This window comes from Triplophysa rosa, linkage group LG9 (assembly GCF_024868665.1).
Source record: "Triplophysa rosa linkage group LG9, Trosa_1v2, whole genome shotgun sequence".
Lineage (NCBI taxonomy): Eukaryota > Metazoa > Chordata > Actinopteri > Cypriniformes > Nemacheilidae > Triplophysa > Triplophysa rosa.
This window is the reverse complement of record NC_079898.1, coordinates 14,682,131-14,705,884: the sequence shown is the minus strand read 5'-3', so window position 1 is coordinate 14,705,884 and position 23,754 is coordinate 14,682,131. Positions and strand designations below refer to the sequence as shown.

The 23,754-nt window shown below is 38.8% G+C and overlaps 1 protein-coding gene across 9 annotated transcripts in view; it reads right to left on the bottom strand.

The window, feature by feature from the left end:
• Window positions 1-23,754, bottom strand: part of LOC130558700 (sorbin and SH3 domain-containing protein 1) — a 40,597-nt gene that overhangs the window by 16,009 nt on the left and 834 nt on the right. For 5 of the 9 annotated variants that reach the window (XM_057341266.1, XM_057341260.1, XM_057341265.1 and 2 more), the window contains exons 2-14: window positions 14,352-14,394; window positions 13,709-13,795; window positions 13,398-13,514; window positions 11,876-11,988; window positions 11,249-11,396; window positions 10,601-10,737; window positions 10,110-10,170; window positions 9,885-9,959; window positions 8,437-8,466; window positions 8,242-8,338; window positions 7,598-7,712; window positions 5,662-5,745; window positions 748-797 (exon numbers count right to left, since the gene is read on the bottom strand). In XM_057341266.1, the coding sequence (XP_057197249.1) occupies window positions 748-797; window positions 5,662-5,745; window positions 7,598-7,712; window positions 8,242-8,338; window positions 8,437-8,466; window positions 9,885-9,959; window positions 10,110-10,170; window positions 10,601-10,737; window positions 11,249-11,396; window positions 11,876-11,988; window positions 13,398-13,514; window positions 13,709-13,739 (1,058 nt within the window). In that variant the 5' untranslated portion in view covers window positions 13,740-13,795; window positions 14,352-14,394. Of the gene's footprint in view, window positions 1-747; window positions 798-5,661; window positions 5,746-7,597; window positions 7,713-8,241; window positions 8,339-8,436; window positions 8,467-9,884; window positions 9,960-10,109; window positions 10,171-10,600; window positions 10,738-11,248; window positions 11,397-11,875; window positions 11,989-13,397; window positions 13,515-13,708; window positions 13,796-14,351; window positions 14,395-16,821; window positions 16,857-23,754 lie in introns of those variants that run through there. The other 4 variants (XM_057341261.1, XM_057341262.1, XM_057341264.1 and 1 more) reach the window with 4 other exon arrangements.

Here is a 23,754-nt window from a genome sequence, read left to right as displayed (position 1 = left end):
AAGAGTAATATAAATACCTCAAAACCATTCATTCGTTCATTTTACAGTATGTTTTAACATAACATTTTGCTGAATTAATCAAATCTTTCACTTTTAACTAAAAATGTATACTGTAACATCAAATTCATTGCATTTTTGTTAGACATGCTTTATATGTTACGTTTAGTTTTCGGTAAATATTAACATTGAGAAGGGAATGTTCTCCTCACAGGCACTGTTAAAATGTCTCTTTAACTTCAAAATGATATACAAACTTAATGTAATAATATTTATTTCAAGCCAGCATCAAATCAGTACGCATGTAAAGAAGTTGTGGCCCTAATAACGCAGTGACATCGGTGTTGTGATGACGATCGCCTAAATGTCACATTCCATGGAAAACGTCACTCCAAAAAAATACTCCACCTTCCCAAATGACTCAGATTTGGGGTAAATGGGATAGAGGAACAAGCTTCATTATCTTGCCTAAAAAACATCTCTAGTTTTAGAATGGAATGTATCATCACGCACTATCCGTGCCCTCACACAAGCACACAAATAACCGCTCGCACGCACACGCGCTGGACAGCCTGCAAATGGTCGCTCAGGAAACAGAGAAGGAAATGAGGGAAATCTCCCCAGCCCATGACAGCTCTCCCTGAGAACAGAGGCTACAGACCCAGACACACAAACACACACACGCCCACATTTTACAATGGAAAATGGAGGAGAGGAACATTTGCGAAGGAAAAAGAAGCATTGACTTACTATTGCTGTAGGTCGGAGGATGTTTCCAAAGGGCTGAAAGAGGGGGCACTCTGCAACAAACCAAACAAAGAAGTCATTGATAGCTCCACGGGCTTGACTCTCTGGCAGCTAGAAAAGGAGAAGGCGCATTAGTAGTCGGGCGTGCGAGCGTCAGCGACTCTCTTCTGCCGTGTCCGAAACTCCTAGGTCCTCTGGACGAAGCGTAGCGTGCAGAAGCAAGCAAGTATTTTGGCCTGCACGCAAGTTGGGGGGGAACAAGCGTCTGGAAGCAAGGGGTGGGATTAGCGGGGGTAGCGAGGGGCGCCCATTTTGGGAGGGGGCTGTCAGCGCTTCCACCAATCAGATTCCTTCTCTCGCTGTGGCTCTCTTTTGTCTGCTACTGAGTCACTCTCATTACCGGCTGACCAGACCAGGAGACAATTAACCAGCTGGTGTGGGAAGCGGGCCAAATGACATGGGCAGACGCAGACGTACGCACACGTGCAAACAGATTAACACAAATATCTGTTAGGAACACCACTGACATGCGGTTTCGATTCATAGGGTGATATTAATAGCACGTCAAAGGAAGTTCACATAATTTGTGGCCGTGCTGAGCCAATAAGAAGAGTGGCTGTTATTGCCGGGCAGCAACTCTCAATGGCAGATCAGAAAGAGCCATTCAACGGGGCCAGTTTAGAGACGGCTAATTTTAGGCCACTGTTTCTGTTGCTCCTCTCCATGTGCTCGTCACTGACGGTAAAAATAGCGGTCGTGACAGCACGCCTCCCAACAAACAGCGCCGGTGGTGTTTGCAAATACGATTGCACAATCCCAGCCTCCGATGTCCCTTTAGAGGAATGCCACATGCGTGCCTGCGCCCCACGGGCACCCTACCTTCTCTGACCGACAGAGGAAAAGCACAACTCCTGACCACAACATGCTCATACCATTGGTTGCTAGGTTGAAGAGGATCACAAATAACCTTTGGGAATTAATACAGGCTTTGTATAAGAATTTTAGGCAGTATGGATAACTCTATTTATACAAGCGCGCACACTGTGCGTTCTAGATGTTTTGTTTACACAGGAACACAACAAGATGCTTTGAAATCTTCTTTCTAAACAAAGCAGCCGGCGCAGCATCCCAAGAGGCCTTGGCACAAACGTGAAGCAATAGCAAACAGGAAGCATGCTTGAAAGCCTTATCTAAAGTGGCACGCATCTTAATCTAAATACTTCTGACAGCCACTACAATACCTTTGTGTGATGAAGCTGATGAGATAAAGTGCATAAGAACGTGAAAATATGCAGTTCTGTTAGAACAGCGATCATAGCATATATAAACACTACTTTACCACACGTTACAAAAGGCCATTATACTGTAACAGGACGCCCCATACGGACTCATATCCTGTATCTGACAGTAGTGCTTAAAACAATGTAGTATTAAAACAATGTAAATTTTATGAGTCAGAAGGAACATAAAGGTTCATAAGCCAGAGACTCACAAACAACCAATGCTGTCATAAGTGAGATTTAAGCCGGGTACTTCACATTCTTGACATGTCCCACGGAGACGGTGGGTGAAAGTGACGTGCACTGTAAGTCTCGGAGGATAATATATCAAAGCCTTACGTTATTTGAAATGGCGACCAAAATAGAATTTCTCATATAAGGTCTTTTCTGGAAACAGCATCCGGACATGTCAGACTTTAGAGTAATGCAGCTGAGCTAATATGTTTCTCCGATTTCAGTATATCCGGTATAAAAATAATCACGTTGAGTGTTTCTACATGTGTACACACGCAAATACATAAATAATAAAATCCTATGTTGAATGTTATTAGGGTATATACCTCACCGGTTTAGCTGAAGCGTGCAATAAACGCTTAATAAAATAAAATATTGCTTCTATTGTTTATCTCATTATTGCTTCGATTGTTTACCTCATTTGTAAGTCGCTTAGGATAAAAGCGTCTGCTAAATGACTAAATGTAAATGTGAAATAAACCTCAAGCGAGGTTTACCACAATATTTCCTAGGATGCAAATTCCTTTCCCATGATTGTTAAGGCTTGTCAGTGGAACAGTGTGTTAATAATGTTTGACCATTTTCATGCGCTTGTTTCCTAACAGGTGCAGGAGATGACACAAGAAAATTTACAACTTTCCTATTTTATAAATAGCATACAATGCGAGTGCACTTGCAATGCAACTTAACCACATGAACAAATAGGGCTTATGACACCATTTATGGAACGGTTACATTAACATGCACTAAACAGAGTGCACTTTCCATGGCGTATAAACAAGAAGGCTGACTTGGTGACATGAGCTCCTATCATAAGGATGTATAACGGAAATGGAGATGTACATACTGTGGCATAGGTGGCATTCCATATTATGGTAAACAACACGGAGACGGGTTGACTCTGTTTGTCACTGTCATAAGGTTTGGTGTCAATCGCCGTGCAGGTCAGGGTACTTGCGGTATCAGATAACCTCCAACCCACTTACAGTACAAACACACACAACTTAATGCTTAAGGTTTCTTCTAGTCATACTGTCATTGAGCTTTAAAAGTCAGTGGGGACTGATTGTGACCTCAATCAATTTTGGAGCGTTGAGAACTTATTTAAACACTGACGGTATGTATGATACTCTGACACTTGTAGTTTGTCTTTTAGGCGCAGATTTCAACACCCCTTTAAAATGTGCGAATTTGACAAACACCGTTTTGTCTTTACCAACTACATTTTATGGGAATCTGACTGAGCTAATGAGAATTTCTCACAGGCATCTCAAACTAGCACTCCATGAGCATTGCATTATAAGCAGACTAAGACATCTGCTCTCGAAGGAGGTGACTCCTCACTTTCTTCTCTAAACATGGAGATCCATGGAGAGAAAGGGGAACCTTCTGTAAACTTGTGCCATGATGCTGATTGTAAGATTTATGAGTCTTCTCATCCGGAATGCGGCCTGTGACTCAGTGACCCGTACTCAAGGGTTTGGTTTCACTGACAGAAGAATAGTTCTGAGGATGTATCATACAGTACACATCAGTCAAACATGACAGATGTAAGAGAACCGTATAACCAAAAATAATTTATTTACCCCCAAATTCATTTATTTATCATTTATTCACCCTCATGTCATTTTTTATTGTATTGTATTGTAAGGATAAGCATTTGGGTAGTTGACGAATAAATCGTACATGTGTCCTGGTGTGACATAGCAAAATTGAGAAAACAAACAATATTTCATTGTTTTATACTATTAATATTTATCATATAAAATAGCATAAGAGATTTATCTTCATTGATAGTTTTAGTTCAAAAATTTTGACAAATTTGCATAGTCGGTCAACTAGCCATTTATATTACGCAAAGTAAAAGATACAGGTGTCCAACAAAGAGAGTGAGTAAATAGTGAAGAGGTGAAAATACAAATGTTTAGTCACGCTTATGTCATTCCAAACCTGTGCAACTTTTTTTATCTGTGAAACACAAAAGAAGATATTCTGATAATGTCGGTTGTTTTATGTCCATACAATGGAAGTTGGTCCAATGCTGTTTGGTTACCAACATTCTTTAAAATATCTTTTTTTATGTTCTGCAGAAGAAAGTTAACAGGTTTGAAATGACATTTGGGTGAGTAAATGATGAATTTTGTTTTTGGGCGAACTATCCCTTTAACAGGCATCTCTGTACTACAGCATCTATTCAATAACGACAAGGAATTACAGATCAGACATGTTATTTCCTATTTACCTAAAACACAAATACAAGACTAGTAAGATTCTACGCGTATGACAAGCCAAGAGCTAAACTTCGGCATGACGGGTTCCTTAAAGGCAACCGTAGTGAGCAGGGTGCAACAACCCAATCACCTTGGGGTGTATCACAGTACAATACAGTACAGTACGTGTCCACAAGCAGATAAGTGTGAACAAATGTGCCATTTACTCACAGGTGTTGAGTTGATGACAACACAGTGCAGGCTCTGTGCCACTGATAGCATAGCAACAGCCTTTCTATCTTTCACTGAACGCACTGACAACAAGCCAATGCTACTTTACAGCGCTTTACTTACCCACAACCCATGTGAAGGTCAGATAAAAAGATAGACTCCCGCAGAACGCTATGAGCATGTGCATTAGTTAAGGTGGCTGAGGAAATCTGGCAAGTAAGCTGATAATGCAGAGGGCAACTTTTAAGACAATGTTGCTAAGCAACGCTGCTGAAAACAGGCAACAGGGTTAAGCACACTGGGAATCGCTTGGGAAATGTTATCTTCCCAAAACTAGTTGCATCACAGCCCGCTGTGCATTTCAAGTCGGGGTACTGTGTAAAAATGACAATCTACATAAAGTCCACGTTGTCAACACATCATATAAACTGATTACAAGGTGAATACAAGGATGACAGATGAAGCGGCCAAAATTGCAGGATTATAATACACTGACTACTAAAGTAGCTTTTCTGGTGATCCACAACTACAAGACAGATGTTTAAGGAACAATACAGTGCAGAAGAGTGGTAAAAAACAGCCAGAAAAGAAAAATATTACAAAGAAGATCATCAGGATGCCTGCGATCAATTTAAGAGGTTGTGCTTATCTTGTCTAAAAATACCTTCTCCTTTTGAAATTATCTATCTGGTTGCAAATTTATTGTAATGTACTTCACCAGTATTTGAATTTATATTTGTATTAAAGCATATACAACACTTCTTCGATAACCTGTGTCATTGTTAGCAACATTGAGTAACATAGAGATAAAGGGAAACGTACATATTCCCATACAGGAAGTGACATAAGGGTGGTTCATAATATTAAGGTCCTGAACAAAAAAAAAGGATTACATGCAAGTATATTTGGTGGGAGATGGGGGGAGGGAGAGATTGGTGGTCACGTTAATACCATGAACTTACCGGTTTGCCAAACTCCATCTCAGAAAAGAACCTATACCATGGCTCATTCTCTAAATCTACATCTTCCGGAATTACATCCTGAGGCTACAGAAATACGGCAACAAGGAAAGGAGGATAAAGAGAAAAAGAGACAGAAAGAGATGGTTCAGAATACAAAGACAATGAGATTGAATGATGATGTCACATGGACTCGCCCTCATGATCTCAGATAGTAAGGAGGCTCCAGTCTCAGACAGAGGAAGAAACAAACATGAATTAGATTTGGTTGCAGCTTGATGACTTATAGGAACATCTGTGTTTTCTCAGCAGTCGAAGGAACAGGAAACAGAAATAAAGATATCATAGAAGCAAAGAGAATGGAAGAGGGATATCACATAACAAGCAACGAGCCATGAAAAATCAATGAATATTGCATATGATTAGATCATTAAAAACAACGTTTTTCTATGAATAATGAATACTTTTTTGCATTGATGTTAATGTATTAAAGGGATAGTTCACCCAAAATTGAAAATACCCATAAATTTCTTTGTTCGGTTGAGCACAAAGATAGATATTTGGAAGATAGCAACCGTTAGCAACCGACAGTTCTCCATTGACTACCATATTGGGAAAAATTACAATGGTAGTCAAAGGTGCCGCAGAACTGTTTGCTTTCCTAAATTCCTCAAAATATCTTATTTTGTGTTCAACAGAACAAAGAAATTACACAATAATGTTTCCTACAATAGTAGTCAATGATGCCTCAGAACTGTCGCTTGCTAACATTCTTCCAAATATCTTTCTCTGTGCTCAACCTAACATAGAAATAATTCATACAGGTTTGGAACAACTAGAGTTTTTGGGTGAACTATCCCTTTAAAATATTTGTGACCCTACAGTATTTACATTTTGCTGGCTGTTTTTAGATTCAGCTGTTTTGAGCTAAATGTTTTTATTTTGGTTTGTTACTTTTTTCTCTTTAGCTCCAAAATTCTCAAAAAAGTTTTACATGTTGTTCCAAAAAAATTGGCTGTTCTGCTACATATTGTTTGTAAAGCCTCTAAATGTGTTACAGAAGTAAACTAATACCATTTTTTGTATTATTAGCATCTCTGTCATGAAATATTAACATGATGGCACCAGTTCCAGTCAGATAAAAAAAAGGTGTTTTATCTTTATTTATCCTTAACTTTTGATTAGCATAATACTGAATGTATCTTTAAATAAAAAATATAATATTAACATAATTATACAATCTAATATTATATTCAATAATATTGAAATGCATTTGCAAATTGCCTTTTAGAAGAGCAGAAGGACAATGCTAATCCACATGAAGAAGCTGCACATTATCTTCTGCCCTAGATCAGAGCTGACCTAAACCATTTTAATGACTTTCCCTAACAATTAGAAAGGCCTAGATCACACATTTTTCCTGCCTTAACCGTTTCATTGACAAGGATCCAAAACGAAATGCATGTCCCCCACAGTAAACTATTACAGCTGTATGTCATCAGAAAGACATTATGCAATAATAACTGCTCCAAGAATGAGTCATCCTAACAAGACTTCAATCATAAAAAATACAACAAAGCTTCCATGACAAATAGCAGCCTACAGTCTACACATAGAGGCGTCTCTATTCTCAGCTGGGTCTGGACATTACAATGTGTTTGGTCACCATCGCTCATGAAGTGTCCCCCTCATGCGTGTATTTAACAGTACTGTTCTTTACGTGTGCACTGCATGATGAGAATAGAACACGCTATGTATAACCTCAACTGGGAGATTTCATGTATACGCTTAATACAATTATAGAGAGAGACACAGCTGTAAGTATGCTGTACATTTACGTGAAACAGGCAGAAAATAGCTCTTGCAGCGACACACAGCATGCACAGGTCTCCATCACCAACAGCACTCAGACAACATGCATGTACAAAGAGCGTCATACCGGTCTCTCCAGCTTCAGTACAGAAGACTTTCCTGGCTCGTACTCAAATATGCTCCTGGGCTCGGCGCGGTACTTCCTGGTGTCTACTTTCTTGTCAGGGGGCTCCCACTCGTTCCTGCAGGGATGCATGGAAACAGAGTGATACAGGAAGGGAGATGGAGAGTCGCCATGGCAACCCACAAGGGCAAGGTTTGGATGAGCGCTACCACACGTGCATTTATGTTTTAAAAGTATGGTACATACCAAAATTGTCTAACATACAAAGATGAATTGAAAATATGCAGTATTAAATATCAAATTGTTATATTAGCATTATATATAGCATTAGATATTAAATAGTAACATTAGAACTGTAGGAAAAATAACTTGAAAACATCAATAACTTCTTAATGAGTCCTAAGTGGTAACATACATAGTAGTTATTGAAATTTGAAACAGTGATGTCTCCAAACCAGAAACTGCTTATTATGACAGTGTGATAAATGATGTTCACATATTGAACCCATGTGAAGAAATGTTGGGCAACACCAGCCTGGTGTGAGAATTCACACTCTACTAAAAATATGGCATCCCATCAGTCAAAACTCATGTGCTAGAATCTTCTTCATAAGTTGTCATATTTGCTAAACAGTGTCACATCTCACCTGTGAGGTTTTAGGGAAGATGTGCGTGTTGGCACGGGCATCTGTCCTTTTGAGCTTCTCATGTCTGCTGCACTCTTTGAGCGAGGAACCGTCCGCACTTTTAAAAATGCAATTAACAATGTTAAAGCTCAGCTTCACATTAAATAACAACGCGTGAATTTTTACAGTTAATAAACAATTAAAAGTGACACTTACCATCCTCTGCTGCATATGCTGGGCTGTCATCTATAAAAGGTAAGAAAAAGAATTACTAGGTATGATGACAAACAATGAACGAATACATATAGCTTATATTGAAAAACAAATTCACTTTGCATTCACTAAAACTTGTTAAGAACTTACACTTTATTGTCCTAGCTAGAAAAAGGCTCAAAATATTAAACGTTTGTGACAGCTAGCCCATGTCCCCCTAGTTCCACAAAGCGAAGGCCCAAAATATACCACATACCAATACATAGACTGTGCTCTAATGCTGCATCTCCAGGGGGTATTGTAAACATTCAATATATAGCAGGTGAAAATGACCGGGATTAGTGTGACATATATAGGAGTCATTATCAGCCAATCATCAAGTCTAAAACGAGGCCACATTACAGACTTCAACCATTCTAACCAGTAGATGGCACTATTGCCAAAGCAGTGTATTTTCCTGATGCTAGAACATTCTTTGTTAGACATTAATTCAAAGTAGTTCAAATCTTGTTTTACTTTTTTTTGGAGAACCCAAGCGTTTCTAATATTATATTTTCAAACTATTATAGATCACATCAATACAAGCTGAATTGAGTATTTCAGACCATCCCAATGCTAATCCGATAGATTCACAAAAGCCATTAGGTGTGTTGTGATGCCTTTAATAATTCAGCAGGATGGTTCACTAAGCACAAGCATCAAACACATTACAGAGGATTGAGAGCTTTTAAAATAGAGGCTATCAATCTATACGTTTTAAATACACTGTGGTGTGGTCTTGAAAATAGCTCTATTACCTTGAGCACTTCTGATGCTTTTAAAGTGCTATAAGTGCCAATGAAACTGTTGACACTATACAACATGTATTGGTATTTATGATCGATTGACAACAAAGTGTACAAACATGGTTTGCATTTTATTATTACTATTGCATAGTAGACCTGGTATTCTATCTAAGAACTATGGTTATGCACATGGATGGATAAATCATGCTGATAAAACAACCACACTTATTTTAAATATGTTCTAAGCGTTTATTGTTTCTTACAAAAAGCAATACATTTTTTTTAAATTGTACATGCATGATATCTTTGATTCAGGAGAATAGACAAGCAAGGCCAACCTGGACAAAAAACATCAGGGACCTCAGTGTTCAAGGACACAGCTAATAGACTTTATGTGAGTTGTTAGGTGTTCCCATTGATTAACATTCTGAAAGTGTTAAAGGTCCAGTGTATGAAATGATCATGTAAGAACTGGATGCTCAGTGTTAACTGCATTAATTGATCAATGCACAGAGATTAACAGTGTTAGTGATACATGTCAGTTTCGTTCTGGTTCTCAAGACATGCAAAAGTTAATAAATTACAAAGACCACATAGAAGCTCTAAAGACCCGAGTGCCAGGAATGATTACTATTAAAGATCAGATTAAAACTATGACTAAGGTACCTCTGGTTCTGAGTGGCCTGTCATTGCTCTCGGGAAATATGTAGGTGGGACGATATGGATTTTCTTCGACAGTTTCTGAGTAAGATGAATGAAAGACAAAACACACACTGACAAAATGAACACACACTATGATGTGACCAGGACTCTTCCAGACTCCATGCACACACAAAAATTGACAAAACAAACATGTTAAATGCACGTGATTATAAAAAAGAACAGCTTTACCTGGAACTTTGTGGATCTGTTTGAACATGTCTCTGTACCAGTCCTTTGATAACTCTGTGTTCTGTAAGAGAACAGTGTGCAACAATTACACAGCGTCTTTCATTTAAATAAGCTTTAAGATATTTAAAGGGATAGTACACCCAAAAATGAAAATTCTGTTCACCCTCAGATTGTTCTAAACCTTTATAAATGTCTTTGTTCTGAACGCAGAGAACGATATTTGGTAGAACTAAACAGATCTCATCCTTATTTACTGCCATAGTAGGGAAAATAAATACTATGGGAGTCAATGGAGGATGAGATCTGCTTGGTAAATGACATTCTTCCAAATATCTACCTTTGTGTTTAGCAGAACAAATACATTTATACAGGTTTGCAAAAATTCGAGGGTAAGTAAAATATGACAGAGTTTTCATTTTTGGGTCAACTATCCCTTTAATACATGTATTCAAAACCTAAGCAGGTGAACACTCGAAGTGGGCGTGTCTTACCCGCACTGGGACTCTGGGTGCTGCTGGAGCAGACAGTCTAATGATCTTGCCATCCATGTCTACTAGAGTCTCAGCCGGAGTTATCTGGCTGATGGCAGAGCTCTGGTTAGCGCCACTGTCCTTATCTGCAACAACTTCTGACACGCGTGACCACAAACACAGATGATAAATATCCAAACCCAAAGCGAAATGCAAACCTGGTACTAATTGTGTAGAATTATTAACATGTCAACATCTCGAAGAAAGTGTCTGAATGACTAAATGTCTAAATGAATGATTTATTATATTTGCACTATTCAAACGGCATTCGTTTCCCCTGTGGTGCTTCTGATTTTCATCCCATCCAAATGAGCAAGTATATCTTTTTCTTGCACACTATAGTCATTGTGGTAAAAATGCAAGCTATGATCCTCGCCTTAAATCATTCCTTCAGTTAATAATATGCTCAATTGAATAATTACATAACGAATCACGTATGCACAAATGAATGTGATCCAGACAGCAGACACTCCCACCCCAGTAATAATAACAGCGATCCAAACAGTCCCTAAAACATCTTTGCACCACTCCTGTTTTCATTTGTGTATCATCATCAACACTTTGCTTTCAATACCAGCTCAAGTATTGAGATGCTGCTGTAGTATTTACCTCTGCTATGCTGCAGCAAGACGATTGTAGGGTTCACACTGCTGGTGGGGGGGTAAGAAGAGGACACTTTGGCTGATAAGCTAATAGCACTCTGTGGATCACGGCAGGACGTGAGGTGACACTTACTCTCATCTACAGGTGAGTCCACCTAAAGAGACATACGAAAGCATTGACTCTGTGGTTATATGTCTGTGACATACAAACTACTTTGAATCTCTCAGGATTCCCCATTTTGAGGAGATTTGCATGAAATTTGCTTCTCTAAACTCTTCTTTTAAGCCAATGATTGTTCCTAACACTTCCTTAGTATCGGTTTGAGGTTGTTTTCTGCTGTCCACTATTACAGGATAGTAGAAATGTCATCTTGCTTTTGAAACAGTGTTAACAGACACTGTAAGCGTTGAAAATCCTATACTAAATGATGTCAGAGCGAGCAGCTAGTCAATCACAGTCATAAATTTGTTTTGAAGTTTGTCAATAATATGCTTAGTTATACTGCTTGCGAAACAAATTGTGCTCAATGTTGCAAAGTTGTTTATCGACTGTCATTAATTTAGCACTGATATATAAATCTATTTAAAAAGAAAGCATTGTTTTAAAGGAATGACGCCTGAAGCGTCGACTCACCTTTGTTGGTGTCTCATTGGCTTGTGTTGAATTGAAATCAGCTGTGGTGTTCTTTACAACTTTATCAGCCAGACGTGTTTCTGTTTCTCCATTGACCGCACCAAGACAACCCCCTGTGATGAGTCCAAACAGTTTGGATTCTCAGTGAATCTGTATGTCTTCTAGAAACCTCTTCAAACGTAAAAAGGCATCATGATACAGAGCTGACAGCACTTGGCACTGCAACTGTTTTTTTTTTCAGTGCAAACCGCGAACTCACGCCAGAACAGATTCCTTTAACCTCCATAAAACCAAATGACCAGCCAGAAGCTGTCAGCACTGAACCAAACTAAAAGTCTTCCTCCACAGAGATGCTAATTTATTACTGGAAAAAAGATTCTCTGAACTTTGTCGTGAGAACAAGGGAACTATTGAACCCACTGTAAGAAGTGTTTGTTTCAATGGCCTTTTTATTCGGGCACAACAACAATCAAGGCATCTCTCCCAAGAGCTGGGAGTCAGCCAGAACAGTTCCAACATGGAGATGAAGAAACGTCCCAACTGAGGGTCCGCATGTCCAGAAGTCAAAGTGGGTGCGAGTACAAAAGACTTCTTTGATGACCTCCAGCAAATATGAGCGTTTATTGGAAGTTATTTGGGCAATCAAGTTGGCTGTCAGACAACGTTGTATATGTTCGACACCAAACCACTTGAACAAACTTTTAACTCTTTCCCCTCCATTGACGAGTTACCTCGTCATTTAAAAATCAACTGTTCCCTGCCGAAGATGAGTTATTATGGGAATCGGTGTTTGTACTGTTTTACAGCAGGTGGCGCTGTTACACACCTTTGGAAAAAGTACAGAATCTCTGAACCTAGAACGTACATATTTCATCTGTTTTTTGGGTAAATATTTTATCTGTTTTTAATCATTGTTCTGAGTCTAATCTGGGTGGAGTCTTTCACAAAAAATGGTAATTATCTCAGCTGTTTAATCAAAGTGATGCATTTTTGAAGAAACCTACCCACATTTAAGAGGTGATAAAAAAAGAACAAATGAAGATAGAAGAATACGGTTTCTTTTGTTTAAAAGCAGAGACTCTATTCTTTCATTTGCTATATTGTTTGTCCCTATATTCATTACAGAAAATGTACTGTGAGCCATCAAAATTGAGTGAAAATGTTAAAAAACGCTGGCGCTGACTGGCAACTTAAAAAAATAAAAGGCTGGCGGGGAAAGAGTTAATGGTTAATTCAATGGATTTCTTGACGTCCATTGATTGCTAAAATAGCAATACCACAACATCAACAATGGTCATTAATAGGAAAAAAGGAAGCTTACGGAGGCATCATTCCTGTAATCAGAGATCGTTTCAGATCAGAAAGAGTTTGACAAGAGCACTTTTAAGCCTACATTATCTGCAGCTACAAACATAAACTCCATTATTATAATATACAACAATTAGTCTGGCACCATACTGCTTTGTGAAATATATTCAGGGCACTCATTCTTTGAAAACATAAAGCTTCCTTTTTAACTTACTTTTGGCAGAGCTCTCAGGCGGCTCTTTGCTTGAGCTCTCCTCATCGTCAATGTGCACAAGCGTCGCTCTCAACGTAACAGCACCCTTTCCCTTGCAAACACGGGTAGGGTCCAGTTCTGCATGCATGCATGTCAAGAAATATCGTACAAATGCAAAAACAAATGCAAAAGATGTGAAAATTTCATTTGTATCTTTTAAAGCATTTTATAATTATGCAAATGATGCTCACATATTTAAAGTAGATTTATTATTTTCACACCGTTCATCTGGGTAGCCTTCAAAAATGACAGTAAAACATGTGTACTCTCACCAGTTGGCATTAGGTCAGGGGAAGTCTTCATAGTTCTCAACGGTGTTACTCGCACGGCAGATACAGTGCGACGACCGGCTGGTCGGGCTATAAGATACATCAAATCATAAGTTAGATTTGGTGTAGAATAGCGAAATGAACTGTCACAAAATTATTAGACTTCATTGACTTATTGTTGGACTTCACTAATACATTATGCTTGACTAACCATGGTTATATAAAGCTCTTGGGGCTTTTTAAATTCAACATAGATTGTAATTTACAGTGCTCTCTCTCTGCTGCCGGCTGGCACGGATATCAAGGAGAGATGGATGAACGGAAGGAAACAGGGGTCCTGGCAGTGAGAATACAGATTCAACAATGACTCAAGCAAGAAGACAGAGAGTCTCTGTTTCTGATTGCTTACTCATGAGCCTCCCTAGACAGATATTATTCCTTACTACAGCCTTCAATTTATTATTGCAGTGTTGTGATATAACCTAAACAACCACAAAATCCTCTGTGGTGTGATTTAAATCTTTTGTTTATAATACCGTTGTTTTAATTTTTTACATTTATGACCATATAATTCTCACTTATCGCTTACGCCCATATAATTCTACAAACCGGTGTAATGGATGTACACAGAGCAGGGCAAGCTTACCAGGGGCTGCATCAAGTTTCACTGTGCCCTCTGCTGGAGAGGCCTGCAAATGAAAAGAGGTGAAAGAGGAGATGAAGCTAAGAGATATACAGAATCATGTTAATTCACGTGTAAAATTGTAAAGAGCTGCTGTACAGTTATTTTTGCACAACTAAATATTCCTCATCTGCTATTTTTTTAACCAACAGGTATATTACACACCAAACTGACTCCATTAGTTAAGCATGTACTGTTATATCTAGCTCAAACACATTTCAATTCCATCTGGCGCCTGTAGCAATGCAGTATTTACACACCTCACCTTTTAATGAATAAAGGAATGAGGTTACAAATAATCTATTTAACATGGTGAGCGAGAGGATGCTGATGCATCAGGATATTGATAAAGCCTCCAACTGGTGTGTCACACCTATGACTGTGGTTCACACTGAAACAAGATACAAAGTGACCTGTTACAGAGCACTGGAGTGGGAAATACGGGGCAATGAAAATGAATGAGTTTCCGGCAATGAACAGTTCTCAAGAAAAAAATAGTTTCTTTATAGTTTTCTAACAATGATGAGTAATCCAAGTTTTAATCCAAGATATTTTATTATACTGTGGTTGCACCTCAATTCAGAGAGGTGGGAATCCTTTGGTCCCTCACGATTCGATTCAGATCATAAGATACAAGAATTGAGAATTCTTAAAGGGATAGTTTACATAAAAATGTATCATATCTGATCATTTTTTCACCTTTATTACTTCATTATCATGTGGACATCAACATGCTTTACAGAAGATATAAATTTAACTAAACCTTCAAGCTTTTGGCAAAAAATAAAAAAGCTCTTTAAACTAATCAGTAAACCATGTGAAAGACTTATTCATACTAATCTACACGCAGACACACAAAAACAATTAGGCATTTTGTATCTTGTATCTTACCCGTGAATATAGGACCTTCAGCTACAGCGGCTTTCAACTCAGCTTAACTTGGTTTAAAGTCCAAACAAATACCCAGACAGACAGGGCTACCCTTTAAATGGCCTTTGTTATGGCCTATCAAACAAATCCAAGCTATCATACCCTATTTACTTCACAGAACTCAACCTTAGCTATGCTTTGCCTCTTTCATATCTACAACTACCAGGATGGACCTGCCACCTGGGAATGTGGCACCCACTCAATATGTGATGAACGAATTACAGCATCTCGCTTTCCATCCACCTCCACATCTCCATCTGGAATGCTAGGCACCACATGAGGTTGTGAACTATTTTAGGATAACAGCAAGATAACAAATATTTATGGGCGTTTTGAAACGTCTGTTTATTGTGGCACATTATCAGGATCAGGTACACTGTGTAGACGAGGCTGGACCAGAGACATTAAAAATTGACTTGAGGTCTTGTCAAGGTCAAATGATGTACTTCATGAACACTGACAGTGACCGTAGACAACTTTATTGTATTGGATGCACTTATTATGATGACCAGAGTAGATCATCCTGCTATATGGTCACTATATTGGTAACATATGATTTACATGTCATGCTATCAATAATTCATTTAAAAATGCATAATCACGATATAATAATATAAATCTAAACAACAACATTTGTGTGACTATAGACGCTGTCATCGGACGCACGTGCCTGGCTCGAACGTCTGGTCTGTGTTTGTTGATCGGTCTGGCTAGTGGCTAATAATATAACTAGTTATATTTTTAAATTGTATTGTACACTTCACGATGCCATAGAAGAACCTTTTTTGTCTAAATGGTTCCATAAAGAATCTTTAACATCCAAAGAACCTTTCTGTTACACAAAAGGTTCTTTGTAGGGAAAAAAGGTTATTTGGATTATAAAAGGTAAGAAAGAGATGGTTCTTTAAAGAACCTTTGACAGAATGGTTCTTTGTGGAACCAAAAATGGTTCTTCTATGGCATCGCTGTGAAGAACCTTTAAAGCACCTTTATTTTTAAGAGTGTGTGTTATTAATTTGTTGAACGGGCCAAGTAACGGATCGTCCACTGGTAACCTCCATAATAATACTGGCTAGACATACTTTAAACTTGCTAGCTAATGTAATTTACTTGTTATTTCTTTTGCTTGTTATCAGAAATAATCTACAGGGAATGTATTCTTGTATTCCAAATCTTTAAAGGTCCGGTTGAACGCGCAGTTTCTGCCAATCTCATATTCATCTTCAGAATGTAGTACTGAAGAAACGAGTAGTATTGCATACTCCGTATCTTCGAAGAGCATTTAGTTTGATCACATTTGTAAAAGATAAAGCTGTACGATTATTTCCGAAAACAAACGACGTCCTGGGGGTGTGCGGGTGGAGGAACTAAATCACGAGCACACAACACATCATCGCATTAACCCTGCATAACTGTTGATTCACTATAAGTTTGTGTGGTTTACATTATGCACGTACGTGCCGACTGCCAACAAAACACAGACATATGACTTAGTTTCACTTACCGCGTGCGGTTCATGTCCGGCATATTTTAGCGCTGGGACCGCTCCATCTATCAGTTTCAAACGATCTGCAAATCCAGAGTTATATCCACCGTTTATATAACATCCATCACTAAAATGCTGTGAACAAGCAAACACACCTCAACTTCTCTCACTATCGCAAGTGTAACGAGCTGCAGCTGCAGGCCCACAGCGCAGCCAATCTTGACGCAGCGCAGCCAATCTAAATGGTAAGCGGGTATTCCTATCGCTCGTCGGTTGACGCGTGGGTGGGCTATTTCTTTCGCCTTGCCGTGGCTGTGCTTTTCCAGGAGAATTGCCCAATAAGGGACTAAGAAAAGTAGTTACGTAACGGTTTTTCATGTTCGAAAAAAACTTTCCGAAACCTATGCGAACCTTGGGGGAGTGTATCGAGCACAGAAATACTACGTAATACGTCCAACTCATTTTTTGACAAGTTGACCATGTTAAGCATGAGAAGCCAGCACGTTTAACATTGTAGAGAAGTCAGAATGCACGAAATAGCGTTAAATCACCCCTTTAATAATTTTCAACCAAGTCTCGGGTCCATATCTTCGGTTAATGCAACTATTAGTGCGAAAAAAAGGGGCCTCCTGCAGGTGGCACAAGGCAAATCTTCTGCATTTATTGCAACACTCTGGTCTAGTGAACCTCAAAAATGTCCAGCATGTCAATGGTGAAAGCCATACCCTATCAAATTTGGCCTAGTTAGAATTTTGATAGCAGCCAATTGCAAAAGAACTGGCATGGCACAGTGCAAGACTTTGGAAATTATAATATCTGTGACAAGTATCCATCCACCAATAAATCTAGAAAAGATTACCACAGAATTAAAGGGCATATCATTCACAAACTTCTAAGCATCCCCAATGTGTTTTTTTACCGGTTTACCGCTTTCAGCTATTTTTTACATTTTTACCATCTTTAAATCAATTTTTCTGAATTCCTCTGATTCTGTCACGGCCTGTTAATGAATAACAGCGTAAGCTTCTAGAACACAGCTGAAGGTCAACATGTACTGGACAGCTCTCCCTGACTGCTGTCCAATTCCGTAATGCCAGCCCCATTAAAATGATAAAAGAGGCAATGCAATCAATAGTACCATGATATTCCACCCAAGAATCTCTGGGGATTGCTTCATTCTATTTCCATGACTGCTTTGAAAGAGTTCAGCTTTAATACACAAAAGAGATCTACAAGGGGCCTGCTGTAGCCGGAACGTTGGGGGGGGGGGGGGGGGGGGGGGGGGCTTGTGTTACATAACACAGTTTGACTTCTGCTTTGTCAACAAATGGCAGAGTAAAGCTCACCAGGATCATGACACAGCTCCAAACATGGTTTGAGAAGAGTGCTTTGGAAGAACGACCGTGGGTGTTTAATTGAGAATACCCCTCAATAACGTAAACATCGACAGCAGACACTGGACTGAGGACTCAACTGTCCCACGCTGCACACATTTCAACAACCACATCATAAAAGGAAATGTTTGCAGCTTTGTTCAGGCATAATTGATCTATACACGTCTTTATTCGGCCTGTGATATCAGTGCCAGAGAAGTGACGTAACTAACCTCTCAGCTGAATCCCAGGATTGTAGCAAAGTATAAAATATAAAAGGTATAGTTCCCCCAAAAATTTTTTAACTAAAACTGTATGACTTTTTCTTCTGTGGAACACGAAAGATATTTAGAGAAATGTCTCAGTGGTTTTGTGCCCATTCAATGGAAGTCAATGGGGTCTAATGTTGTTGGGGCACCACCATTCTTCAAAATATCTTCTTTTGTAAGAAATTCATACAGATTTGCAATGACATGAGGATGAGAAAATGATAAAAGAATTTTCTTTTTTGGCTGAACTATCGCTTTAAAGATGATAATCAGTATAAGAATGCACGATGGCCAATAGTTGCTCAAATAAAAACAATACTGGTGTATAGAAATGGATTCAATTATTGGGCCTATCGGTGGATTTAAGCATGAAGTAGGCTATTGTGTCTGAATTTTATGACATAATAATAGTAAATATAATAACTTACTAATACTAATAATTACTTTAAAAGTATACAAATGACTGAGTGGAATATTCCTTTAACAATTACAATGACTGAAATTAAAGGGATAGTTCACCCAAAAATAAATATTCTGTCATCATTTACTCACCCTCGGGTTGTTTCAAACCTGTAAAAATGTCTTTGTTCTGATGAACACAAAGAAAGATATTTGGAAGAATGTCAGTAACCAAACAGATCTCATGCCCCATTTACTGCCACAGTAGGGAGAATAAATGCTATGGAAGTCAATGGGGGACGAGACATATCTTCCTTTGTGTTCATCAGAACAAAGAAATGTATACAGTTTTGGAACGATCTGAGGGTGAGTACATGATGACAAAAATTAAAATTTTGGGTGAGCTATCCCTTTAACACCCATTTGTGATTAATGGCTATGACCTGGCTTTATCACTATATCAACACTATCAGGCAAAATAGACCTACAGCACAGTTGCTGAGAGATCATCACAAACATAGCGATAAAACATGCATCACTCCCCCTAAAATAGGGTGACATTTAAAAAAAAACAGCCCAACATTATGTCACAGAACACAGAAGCCTATTATGTCTCGAAGACGTGAGGACTTAACAGCTGTGCATGATGAGTCAAAGTCTCCTGGCTTGGATCTCACAGGCCCCTGCATTTGCTGACTGGGACAACAGGCAGTCACGGTGAGGGTGGGGGGATGGGGGGGGCACGGCGCATAAACAGCATCAACAACAGCTCGAGCCAGAAGAAAAGCTTTTGTGTGCAGCATGGATGTTCTAGAAGGACAGATGAGGCAATGATGAGTTTCACACTTGGGCTACAAAGCAGTGTGTAATGACAGGCCTTTCTGTCGGCTTGCATGTCGATGAGTGATAAAGATTATGAGAAATTGTGAGTAATAAAATCCAGCCCAGACCGAGATTTGGGATACTGACTTATACTATATAAACAGCTCAGAATGTGAAATATACACAAACATTGACCATGGCTATATTAATTGATCTCAGTGGTTAAAATAGTTACATGGTTTAATACACAAATACAGTAACAAAAATGTTCAAATACTATAATAATATGAAATAATCAATCATTATTTTAACTACCAGAACTAGAATGTACACGATATCGTGCAACCTTAAATTTTTTTGTAGATAGCAATCACTATTCAGCAGGGCTGGACTGGGAAGAAATATCAGCTCTGGCTTTTTAGTCCCGCATCAGCCCTCCACCGAATCTGTCGACGGGGGGGGGGGATTATAACGGAGGCGTTGGCTGCGTCTGTCTAAGCAGCCAAGGCCTCCGTTACGGCCCCATATGTTAGCAGTAAACACGTCCGTTACGGCCCCATACATTGGCGGCCACCGCCTCCGTTCCGGCCCCATACGTTAGCGGCCCACCGGGTAAACGCCCGGTACGCCAGATGGCCAGTCCGCCCCTGCTATTCAGACAAACTGTCATTTATCAATTATCAGGCCAGTGTTTGTCCTACCATTACCTTAGGGGGCGTCCCGCCCCTCCAACGGTACCTCCCGCCCCCCTTGAAGGTCAAGTTAATTTAATTTTTTATGTAGCGTTAGATCACAAGAGAAGTCATTTAAGGTTACCTTTCCTATATAACATGTCTATACCTTGTTCTCGTACTAAACAATCTAAATAGCATTATGTATAGTATGAATGGCATGGAAAGGCTGTTAGTAACTTTGTAAGTACTCATGATATATTTATTTCAGTTGTTACATTTTGTTGTCAGTAGTTTTTTTTAAATATTAAAATAGACCACTGGGACTTCACTTCAGCACCAGAGCCTACAACGCATTTTCTCAGTTACCAGACCTTCTATGTTTCATACAGACTGTGGCTATCAGAATATAAAGTAAATGGCCTGATAAAACATTAGATTGATTGATTTAACATTATTTATTTAAAAAAGTATTGTCCGGACCTCCACCGCAAAAAAATATAGAGATCGCAGCCCCCCCCCCAAAGCCGTAAACCTAGGGGAACACTGCAGGCATTATAATTTGGACGTGATATGTATGTTTTCCCATGCATTTCTTCCCAAAAGAGTATGCTCTGTGAAAAACAAAGTTTTAACTAAGTTAAGCATTCTAAAGCAGCAAAACCATGATGAACAATCTTACAGCCAATGGAGATTTTGTATGTCGGTCTTGGAATGCAGACACAGACAACTGCTGCAGAGCTCTCTGTTATGTAGCTGGTGCCTGATAATTTTGTCAAGGGATGTCGACTATTCCACCACACCTAAAAACAGCTCGATGATAATCCAAACATTTCAAGTGCTTCCCTAATGGTGGCCAACATGGCAACATGATGGAGGACCCAAATCTGAAGTGTATAGCAATACCATCAGAACAGACTGTATGAAGAATGCCAGGCCCACGCTGTACAAACACACGCTTCACAATGATTATTAACATGTTACCTTAAGATCCGCCATCTCAATACTCCTAATGTGTGCCAGCTACGTGTTACACGGCACATATTTCAAAATAAATTAAACGGATGACATGTACTTTTCACATTCACTCTAAATATGATCCGCATTCAAGCAATGCATTCTCATTAGGCAAACACCATCCCAACACTGACCTCACACCAGCTGGCCTACAATCTGTCAGAGCAGCAAGAGGTGAACAGAAAAATCTGTCAGCACAACACAACCTGAAACAGAGACTTCATGTTTGCGTTAGCTTGCCGCTTTATGCACACAGACCTTGAAATGTGTGCCACTGACAGAACATAAAGACTCAAACACATTGAAAGTACCACTCAAAACCACAGCCAATAGGGCTTTAAAAAAGTAAAGGGGAAGATAAATGTTGCTAAGCAACATGGGGTAACATTCACAACGGGGCGGATGAGAGGATGGGTCTGGTACAAAATCCAGTCAAGGACAACTCAATCATTGGGTTTACAGTAAAGAAAACAATGTACAATGAAGGCTCTGAAATCAATGAAACAACTTATGCTACTGGACAGCCTTGATTGAATTATGCAGTGAAGTATTGGAAATCACATCCTTTCAAAACAAAAACACACTATAACATTTCGATTTGTTCAGGATATTTTCATGTGTGTGCTCTCTGAAAAAGACAGCGCAACACATGCTTCATAACTTTTGTTATTAATACAATAATTCCCCAAATCCTGTGGACGTGAGTGGCTCAGTGACTCCATAAACCACCATCAATGGGAAGCTAAATGCTTTATTCCAGTCACTGTCATATGCCTGCTCTTGTCTTCTAATTCATTTCTGGCTCTCTGTATTCAATCGGAGCGAACGACAAATTAAAGAACGTGCCTAAGCATCCAATAATAAATGCAATGGCTCATTTTAGGTTCACAAGTGTTCCGCGAAATGTGGAGTGGCACCAAATGAGACTGGGGAGAAATTGAATAATGGCACATTATTTGCAGTCAAATCATGCCTGCGGATAACTGCAATGCTAAAAGAAAGATACCAAAAACTTTAATGGCATTCAGAGTGCACTCATTATCAATGCGCACAGACACAGACCTGCTTTAAAATCTTGACGTATAATTATTGTAAAAAGGTTGATTCTGAAACATGATGTAACAACGTGATGATCCTAGAAGACCACAGATGTGAGACGCATTCATTCACAAGCAATTCGTTTAAACATTTAAACAGTGTTTCATGACTAATCTTTTGGGTGCCTGTTCACCACACTAGACAGTAACATGATTCTACACGAGGGTTATAAAATATTAACGGCCCAACACAAATTATTCATTACCCGTGTAAGGAGACTGCTTCCAAAGATGCTGGCAGCAACTTCATTCAAATGTTGCAGTCCCTCACCTACTTAAGATTTTAATGTTGCTCACTTCCTCTTTGCTGAAATTCTATATATCACCAGTGCCAGATGATGATAATATCAGTGTATCTGGCAGAAGGTTCTTATAGGTCATAGCAGATTACATCACTTTGCTACATAATGCCACAAATGTTGACGTAGAGTAAAAAAAAGTTAAGCTTTGTAGTCTCAGTCGAATTACTGCAAATATTAACATTTCATTAACCTTTTTAAAATACTGATCAACATTTTGATGCATGAAAAGAACCATCTTTCTAAAGTTGATGAAGAGTAATTCCAATGTTGTTCAACTGTCATCCTCATGTAATTATGGTTAAACCACTGGATAACTTTCAAATGGCCATAAGACCGTTCAAAGCTAAACAGAATAAATTGGTCTCCATTTTAAACTTCCCTTGGGAAGTTTAAAATGTACATACTGTACACTGTACAGTATGTGGAGATCGCCAAAACACTTTTTATAATGTTCCTATTTTAACCCCTGTAAAATACAGCATTTGTTACCTTCTGGTTTACAAACCACATCTTTGTACCTAAATCCTAGGTTAATTTATCTTGAAGAAACAATCCCCAGCTTTAATCTTTAAACATTACCCAAACCATAAAGATACCAAAATCAATGTCCACTCATCACAAACAGACCCTGCCAACCGTGTGATAACTTAACAACTTTGTTTTAATGGTCTATTTGTTTAATACTTTGCTTTTAAAGATAAAATAAAACAAAACTATGTTTGGGTTTTACAGTATTGATTGATGCCTGTGTGGTAGACAGTTTATTTTGGCATTTTTTACAAACATAAAGTGCATTGCATTAAAACGACCCCCTCACATTTAAAGGGATAGTTCACCCAAAAAAGAAAATTCTGTCATCATTTACTCACCTTCGAGTTGTTCCAAATCTGTATAAATTCCGTTGTTCTGATGAACACAGAGAAAGATATTTGGAAGAACGCTTGTAACCAAACAGATCTTGCCCCCCATTGACTCCCATAGTAGGAAAAATTACTTTATCA